Source organism: Phacochoerus africanus, chromosome 4, assembly GCF_016906955.1.
Source record: "Phacochoerus africanus isolate WHEZ1 chromosome 4, ROS_Pafr_v1, whole genome shotgun sequence".
In the NCBI taxonomy this organism is placed as follows: domain Eukaryota; kingdom Metazoa; phylum Chordata; class Mammalia; order Artiodactyla; family Suidae; genus Phacochoerus; species Phacochoerus africanus.
The window spans coordinates 72661814-72671706 of record NC_062547.1 but is presented as its reverse complement, the minus strand read 5'-3'; the positions used below and the strand labels follow the sequence as shown (position 1 = coordinate 72671706).

General features: G+C 38.7%; 1 protein-coding gene across 1 annotated transcript; it reads left to right on the top strand.

Annotated features, from left to right (window-relative positions):
• Positions 1 to 1251: 1251 nt before the first annotated feature.
• Positions 1252 to 1563, top strand: LOC125124295 (cytochrome c-like). Its single transcript, XM_047774441.1, has one exon. The coding sequence runs from the start codon at positions 1252 to 1254 to the stop codon at positions 1561 to 1563; it is 312 nt and encodes a 103-aa protein (XP_047630397.1).
• Positions 1564 to 9893: the final 8330 nt, after the last annotated feature.

Here is a 9893-nt window from a genome sequence, read left to right as displayed (position 1 = left end):
ACATTAATGGAATAGAAAAAAACACATTAGAAAGAATTGACAAAACTGAATATAGTTGATGGGCAAGATGGATAAAGTTGATAAACTTCTGGGAGTTCCCATCATGGCACAGCAGTTAACAAACCCAAACTCGACTAATATCCATGAGGACTCGGGTTTGATCCCTGGCCTCACTTAGTGGGTTAAGGATCTGGTGTTGCCCTGAGCTGTGGTGTAGGTTGCAGATGTGGCTCTGATCTGGAGTTGCTGTAGCTGTGGGGTAGGCGTGCAGCTGCAGTTCTGATTCGACCCCTAGCCTGGGAACTTCCATATGCCGTGGGTGCACCCCTAAATAGACCAAAAAAAAAAAAGATAAACTTCTGGAAAGATTGAGTAAAGAAAGAGAAAGAAAGCACAGATAACCAATATTAGGAGTAATAAAAGGATTATCCTACATTCATACATAATGTGTCTTACAATGATTAAAATAAGAAGATTAAAAAACCTTTTAATATACTTGAAAATTTAAATAAATAGAGAAATTTCTAGAGAAACACAACTTGCTAAAATGGATACAAAGAGTAGAAAATGTGAATAATCTTACAAGTATTTTAAAAATTGTCTCTGTAATTACAAACTGTTCCCATAGAACACTACAAGTTTAAAAAGATAAGTGGGAGTTCCCATTATGGATCAATGAGAATGAACCCGACTAGTATCCATGAGGATGCAGGTTCAGTCTCTGGTCTTGTTCAGTGGATTAAGGATCTGTCACTGCTGTGAGCTGTGGTGTAGCTCGCAAACATGGTTCAGATCCAGAATTGCTGTGACTGCGCTGTAGGCCACCAGCTGCAGCTCCGATTCGACCCCTAGCCTGGGAAGTTCCACATACTGCATCTGGGGCCCTAAAATAAAAAAAAGAAAAAAGGAAAAGGGATGTTGGCTTGCCCCTTCTCTGTTGTGCATGGCGAAAGAAGGATTTAAAATTGGGTGATGCAGTGGAGTTCCCGCTGCGGAGTTCCCTTTGTGGAGCAAGGGAAATAAATCTGACTGGTATCCATGATGACGCAGGTTCAATCCCTGGCCTTGCTCAGTGGCTTAAGGATCCGGCATTGCTATGACCTGTGGTGTAGGTCACAGATGTGGCTTGGATCTGTCGTTGCTGTGGCTGTGGCGTAGGCCAGTGGCTACAGCTCCAATTCGACCCCTAGCTTGGGAACCTCCATATGCCACGGGTGCAGCCCTAAAAAAGACAAAAAAAAAGATATAAAAATGGGTGATGTTGAGAAGAACAAGATTTTTGTTCAGAAGTGTGCCCAGTGCCATACTGTGGAAAAGGGAGGCAAGCACAAAACTGGGCCAAACCTCCATGGTCTGTTTGGGTGGAACACAGGTCAGGCTGTTGGATTCTCTTCCGTAGATGTCAACAAGAACAAAGGCATCACCTGGGGAGAGGAGACGCTGAGGGAGTACTTGGAGGATCGCAAGAAGTACATCCCTGGAACAAAAATGATCTTTGTCAGCATTAAGAAGGGAGAAAAGGAAGACTTGATAGCTTATCTCAAAAAAGCTGCTAATGAATAGTAGTTGGCCACCACTTTATTTATTACAAAACTGAAATATCTTATGACTGTTATTATTTAGGGCCACACCTGTGGCATATGGAAGTTCCCAGGCTAGGGGTCAAATCAGAGCTGCAGCTACCAGCCTACACTGCAGCCACAGTGACTCCAGATCTAAGCTTCACCTGCAACCTACACCACAACTCATGGCAACGCCGGATCCTTAACCCATTGAGTGAGGCCAGGGATCGAACCCAGATCCTCATGGTTCCTAGTCAGGTTCTTAACCCACTGAGCCACAATGGGAACTCCCTGTCTCCTGATTTTTATATGTGTACCATATTTAAATTGATCTCACACACTAGAATTCAGATCATGAATAGCTGATGGGATGTTTCTGTTGGATAGTCCTCATTTAAATAAGATTGGCTTGGTGGCTAAATGAATACGGTCTGCTTTTAGAATTTTTGTAGTAATTCTAGTCCAGCAAGTACTATCACTCTTTTCCCCTTCTAAAGAGATGATTAAAATTGAAGAAGGAATGTTAAATTTTTCAGGAAGATGGTGAATACTTTCTCAAAACCTCTAGGAGACTGGTTTTATATTTAGATTTCTATAGCTGGTTATATTAATGGATTTAAATATTGCGAAGATCCCTTCACTGTCTTACCGAACAGAGAAAGATTTGCCTATGCTTCAAGTTGTGTTCATTTTACTATCCTGTTAAGGCAAGAGCTGGAGATAAACTGACAATGTCTACCTTATCTTTTTGGTCTTAACTATGCTGATTTCATTAAAATTCTCTATCTAGAAAAAAAGAATAAAGCAAAAGGGTTGAAAGGGAAGAAATCAATAATCTACATTATTTGCAGATTACATAATTGCATACATAGAAAAATAAACGACTCTATACACATATTTAATAATTATTAAATAAATTTATTTAATAAATTTATATATATTTAATAGTATATATAAATTTATATAGCAAAGAAATGACAAAATCAAAACATTAATCAATGATGATTTTATGTATTAACAACTTTAGAAAAAGACATTTGAAAACTGTGCTACTTGCAATAGTATCAAAAAACAGCAAATACTTGAGATTAAATCTAATGAAAGCAGGGCAAAAATTCTACACAAAATAAATATATAAAATATATAAATATACACGTATAAAACGTATAAATATAAAACATTATTGAGAAACTTAAATAAAATCTAAACAGATAGAAGGCTATACCACGATTATGGGTGAGAAGACTTAATATTGTGAAGATCATTCTACAGTGAATTCTACATTAACATCTATTGATCTATAAATTCAGTGCAATCCCAATCAATATCTTAGTAGGGCGTGTGTGTGTATGTTTGCATGTGTGTGTGTGTGTGTTTGTGTGTTGGTGGAAATACAAAATAGTGCAGTGCCTATGGAAAACAGTATGGAAGCTCCTCAAAAAACTAAAACTAGAACTACCTTACCATGTAGCAATCTTACTTCTGGATAGAAGTTGGAGTCAGGATCTCAAAGGGTTACTTGCACTTCTGTGTTCATTGAAGGATTATTTACAATGGCAAAGATACAGAAACAACCTAAATGTCCATCATCAAATGCTTGGATAAATGAGATGTGGCAGAAGTTCCATTTGTGGCACAGGGTTAATGAATCTGACTAGTATCCATGAGAATGCAGGTTCGATCCCTGTGGGTCAGGATCTGGTGTTGCCATGAGCAGTGGTGTAGGTCCCAGACATGGCTCGGATTGCTGTGGTTGTGGCTCCACTTAGACCCCAAGCCTGGGAACTTCCATATGCTGCGAGTGCAGCCCTAAAAAGCACACACTCACAAAGGGAAATGTGGTGTATACATACAAGAGAATATTTTTCAGCCTTAAAAAAAGAAATTTTGCTATTTGCTACAACATGGATGAATTTGAAGTAATTACGCTACTTTGAAATAAGCCAGAAAAAAGGACATACACTATGATTCCACTTATGTGAGGGACTTCATAGTCAAATTTGTAGAGGCAGGATATAGAATGGTGGGTTCCAGAGGCTGGGGGATGGGGAGTTATTGTTTAATGGCTACAGAGTTTCAGTTATGAAAGAAGAATGAGTCCTAAGATCTACTACACAGCATAATGCATATGTTAAAAATATTGTATTGTATACATAAAATTTTTTAAGTGGGTAGATCTTAGGTTAAATGTTCTTATCACAAAAAAAAATTAGATGGCGCTCCCGTCGTGGCTCAGTGGTTAACGAATCCAACTAGGAATCATGAGGTTGTAGGTTCGATCCCTGGCCTCACTCACTCAGTGGGTTAAGGATCCAGCGTTGCCTTGAGCTGTGGTGTAGGTCGCAGATGCAGCCCAGATCCCGCGTTGCTGTGGCTGTGGTGTAGGCCGGCACCTACAGTTCCGATTAGACCCCTAGCCTGGGAACATTCATGTGCCACGGGTGGGGCCCTAGAAAAGACAAAAAAAAAATTAGAAAGGAAGAAGCTTTTAGGGGTGATGGTTAAGTTTATAGTATTGTTTATGGAAATTGTTTTAAGGGTGTCTACTTATCTTCAAACTCAGAGATATATACATTAAATGTGTACAGCTCTTTTTGTGTATCAGTCATATCTCAATTAAAAAATAAGTATAAGATGTTTAAACAACTTTTAAAAAAATGAATTTACAATATTTTGTTCCTTTTTGCTTCTCTGAGATAGTTGAGTGGCCTTTGTTCCCTTTGATTAGTAATTTTCTTTTTCTTTTTTCTTTTTTTTCTTTTTACAGCTGTGTTTGCAGCACATGAAATTTCCCAGTCCAGGGGTTGAATCAGAGCTGTGGCTGCTGGCCCATGTCACAGCCATGGCAACATCAGATCTGAGCTGCATCTGCAACCTACACTGCACTGCACCTTGTGGCAATGCCAGATCCCTAACGCCATGAGAGAGGCCAAAGATTGAACTTGCATCCTCAGGGAGGGACACTGTGTCCAATCCTTCACCTGCTGAGCCACAATGGGAATTCCAGTACTTTTAATTTTTGACATAGTATAAAAAGGTTTTTTTTGGTTGTTGTTGTTGTTGCTATTTCTTGGGCCGCTCCCACGGCATATGGAGGTTCCCAGGCTAGGGGTCGAATCGGAGCTGCAGCCACCGGCCTACACCAGAGCCACAGCAACGCGGGATCCGAGCCGCGTCTGCAACCTACACCACAGCTCACGGCAACGCCGGATCGTTAACCCGCTGAGCAAGGGCAGGGACCGAACCCGCAACCTCATGGTTCCTAGTCAGAGTCGTTAACCACTGCGCCACGACGGGAACTCCCTAAAAAGTTTTTTATCTTAAAATGTTTTTGGTCAAACAGATGTCGTTACGTTTGATGATGCATGATTTTCCATATTTTACACATTCAAAAAAGAATTTACCATACAATCTCACTTTGACTGCTATTCAGAGAATGGCCAGTAGGGGGTGAGAGTGGATGCTGGCAGAGGCTTTTGGAGATGAAAAAGACAATAATGCTAGACCTTGATAGATTGCATTTATAAATTAAAGTGTCTTAAGAAAATGTTCAAAAGAATGGGGTAAAATGTATAATTTCTAAACTGAATGGAGGAAAAAACTGAAATGAGGAAGATCCCAAACAAGGCAAGGAAGGAGAGAGAAAATAATATAGAAAGAAAGGGACAATCAGAAAATGGATAATAAATCCAGACATATTGTTAATTGAAATAAATGTAGATGGTCTAAATCGGCACTATTTCATACAGTGACCACCAAACCATATGTTTCAAATGAGCACTTTTTAAAATGTGTATGATCTGAATTGAGTGTGAAATGCACTCCAGAATTTGGAAACCTGGAATTTAAAAAATTCAAAATATCTTACTAATTTTATAGGTATTCCATTCTGAGAGAATAACATTTTGGCTATGTGGTTAAATAAAATATATCAAAATTGAAGTTCCTGTTGTGGTGCAGTGGTTAACGAATCCGACTAGGAACCATGAAGTTGGGGGTTCGGTCCCTGCCCTTGCTCAGTGGGTTAACGATCTGGTGTTGCCGTGAGCTGTGGTGTAGGTTGCAGACGTGGCTCGGATCCCACGTTGCTGTGGCTCTGGCATAGGCCGGAGGCTACAGCTCCGATTCGACCCCTAGCCCAGGAACCTCCATATGCCGCGGGAGTGGCCCTAGAAATGGCAAAAAGACAAAAAAAAAATATATATATATATAGATCAAAATTAATTTCACCATTTTGTTCATCTTTTGATTGTGGCTGCTAGAAAATTTTAAATTACAAAGATGGCTCACATTATATTGCTATTGGACAGCATCAGTACAATACTCAAATTACAAGACAAATATTGTCAGGCTGGATAAAAAGTTAAAATCACAGGAGTTCCCATTGCAGCTTAGCGGGGTAAGAACCTGACTAGTATCCACGAGAATGTGGGTTTGATCCCTGGCCTCGCTTAGTGGGTTGAGGATGTGGCACTGCCATGAGCTCTAGTGCAGGTTGCAGATGCAGCTCAGATCCCGTGTTGCTGTGGCTGTGGCATAGGCCAGCAGTTGTAGCTCCAATTCGACCCCTAGCCTGGGAACATATGCCACAGGTGTGGCCCTCAAAAGCAAAGAAAGAAATGGAAGAAAGAAAGAAAGAGAGAGAGAGAGAAAGAAAGAAAAAAAGAAGGAAGGAAGAAAGAAACAGAAAAAAAGAAATGGAAGAAAAAGAAAAAAAAATTAGTAGCAAGTTGTTTGTATTTAAACTTAAAAGATATTACAAGTTGCCAGTTAAGGGCTGTAAATAGCCAGAAAGAAAGTTGATTTAACCTTGTTATTATTGGACAGCATAGACTTTAATGTAGGAAGCCTTCCTTACTTAGAGACAACTAAGTCTCTGTCAGGAAATTATAACAATTCTAAATGTATATGTGCTTAATAATATAGTTTCAAAATAAATAAAGCAAGAATCAAAAGAACTACTCAAACATGTGGATGGTATGGGTTGAGATATGTTATTGATGTAAAATGCACTGCAGAATTGAAGATCTGAAATGGGGGGAAAAGATCTAAAATACCTTACATCAGATCTAAAATACCTTACCTTACAAATGCCAAAGTGGGAGATTTTTTAAGCATCCCCCTTAGCAATAGATACTCAAGCAAACGTCAGAATATGCCAGGAAAGATGAAAACCTCTAATTGGAAAAGATACATGCACCCCTATATTCATAGCAGCACTATCCACAATAGCCAAGACATGGAAACAACCTAAATGTCCATCAATGGATGAATGGATAAAGAAGATGTGGTACATATAAATAATGGAATCTTATCCTGTCATAAAAAATAATGGAATAATGCCATTTGCAGCAACATGGATAGAACTAGAGATTATCATACTAAGTGAAATAAGGCAGAGAAAGAAATATTACATGATATCACTTATAAGTGGAATCTAAAAAAATGATACAAATGTACTTATTTACAAAACAAAAATAGACTCAGACATTAGAAAACAAACTTTCAGTTACCAAAGGGGAAAGGGGAGGAGAGAGGGATAAATCCTAAGTTGGGAATTTATGATTAACAGATAAAGACTACTATATATAAAATAGAAAAACAATAAGGTCCTACTGTATAGCACAGGGAACTATATTTAATATATATTTAAATCTAGTAATAACCTATAATGGAAAAGAATCTGAAGAAGTATGTATGTATAACTGAATCACTTTGTTGTACACCTGAAACATTGTAAATCAACTATACTTCAATAAAAAGGTAAGGACATAGATTTGAACAATACAACTAATAAGTTTGAGCTCATGACCACATGCATGAAACATGCACAGAGCCACTGGAAAATAAGCACAAAACGTTTGGGGAGCTGATTCGAAGGTAAAATGGTGCAGCCACAATGGAAAACAGTATGGTGAGTCTTCAAAAAATTAAAAAGGACAAGATTTAGTTTTTTGGGAAGAAAAGATAAACTTCTGGTGACATTGATCAAGGAAAAACAAAGAAAATGCGCAAATTAGAAATATTGCCGATACGAAAGGGGACATAATTACAGAGGTGGCTGAGGATTAGGGTTAGGGTTAGGGTTAGAGGCAATAAGAAGACATGAAGAATGATTTTATTCATCAATATGGCATTTACTCACCTATCATTGTGAAAATGTTAGATAAAATATCCACATTTCCAAAAAAATGTAACTTTAAAATCCAAGTCAAGAAGAAATACAAAGTCTCAAGAATTTAAAACTCATCAAGGAATTTGAATGTAACTTTATTTCACTTTATTTTTTGTCTTTTCTAGGGCTGCACCTGAGGCATATGGAGGTTCCTAGGCTAGGGGTCCAATTGGAGCTGAAGCTACTAGCCTACACCACAGGCATAGCAACTTGGGATCCGAGCCGCATCTGCGACCTACACCACAACTCACGGCAACACCGGATCTTTAACCCACTGAGCGAGACCAAGGATCAAACCCGAAACCTCATGGTTCCTAATTGGATTCATTAACCACTGAGCCACAATGGGAACTCCTGAATGTAACTTTAAAGCCTTCCCACTCTGTCCCCCCGCCCCCTACCACAAAACTTTCTCCCAAATAAGGCACCAGATCCAGATGTTTTTACAAGTGAATTCAACTAAATATCTGTAGCTAATAACACTAACCATATGCAAACTGCTTTAGAATATAGAAAAAAAACCACACTCATTTTCTTTTATGAAGCCAACATTGCCTTAATACCAAACACTGACGAGGATAATATGAGTCAGAAAAACCAGACTATCTCTTTACATACATGCAAAAATCCTCTATAAAATATGTCAGTTGAGGAGTTCCCACTGTGGTACAACAGGAACAGGGGCATCTCTGCAGTGACAGGACACAGGTTCAATCCTAGGTCCTGAAGAGTGGCTTAAAGGAGCCTATGTTGCCACAGCTGAGGCATAGGTAGATCTCAATGGTAGCTTGGGTATAATCCCTGGCCTGGGAACTCCATATGCAACTGGGCCGCCAAAAATGAAAAAAAAAAAAAAATCAATCAGTTGAATACACTAATGTATTTTAAAAAACCAAGTTGGGTTTATTCCAGGAATAAAAGTTTGGATTAACATTGATGAATGTAATTTGCCACACTGTCAGTCTAAACGGGAAAATAATGTGATATGTTAAGAGATGCAGAGAAAACATTTAATAAAATTTGACATTTATTTATGATTTTTAAAAATCTCTCGACAAATTAGGAATAGAAGGGGACTTCCATAATCTGATATAGGCCACCTGAAAAACCCTACAGCAGATTCATCATTAAAAGCATCACTTAAAGATCAGAAGCAAGACAACGATGTCCATTTTAGGGACTTTTTTCACTGTTGTTGTGATAAATACAAACATCTATTGTGAGGGATATACCAGCAATAGATATTAGGAAATATTTTAAAAAGAGATGACATTTCCTATAGCACCAACAAATAGAAAGCACTTAGAAATAAACCTAAAAATGGGACAAAATAGGAATTCTGGTTGTGGCGCAGTGGAAATGAATCCAACTAGTATCCATGAGGATGAGGGTATGATCCCTGGCCTCGCTCAAAGGGTTGGGGATCCAGTGTTGCTGTGAACTGTGGTAGGCTGATAGCTGTAGCTCCCATTCTACCCTCTAGCCTGGAAACATCCACATGCCATGGGTGCAGCCCTAAAAAGCAAAAATAAATAAATAAAAATAAAAGCTATTTGCACTGTGTTTTTAAAAAAACAAAAATAGGAGTTCCCATCATGGCTCAGCAGAAATGAATCTGACTAGCATCCATGAGGATGCAGTTTCGATTCTTGGCCTCTATCAGTGGGTTAAGGATCCGGTGTTGCTGTGAGCTGTGGTATAGGTCGCAGATGCAGCTTGGATCTGGAGTTGCTGTGTCTATGGCGTAGGCTGGCAGCTACAGCTCCGATTAGACCCCTAGCCTGGGAACCTCCATGTGTCGTGGGTGTGGCCCTAAAAAGACAAAAAAAAAAGGTACAAAATATTTATGGAGAAATCATTATTTAGAGACATTAAAGAAGCCCTCAGTAAAAGGAGAGTTATACCATGTTCATTGATTAGATGACTCAATGTTATAAAGATATCTGTGCTTTTCAATTTGATCTACAGATTCAAGGCAGTTCAAATAAAAATCTCAACTGGGTTTTCCATGGAATTGACAAGAAGCATAAAGGACTATACATAACCAAGATCATCCTGAAGATGAAGAATAAGAAGGGCCTTGTCCTCCCAAGTAGCAGGCTTATTATATTCATGATATTAATGAAAGTAGTGCAGTCCTGGTATCGGTACAGACA

What these genes read in the sequence shown, in the direction of transcription:
- LOC125124295 (XM_047774441.1), top strand. Translation starts at nt 1,252, where the DNA reads ATGGGTGATGTTGAGAAGAACAAGATTTTTGTTCAGAAGTGTGCCCAG.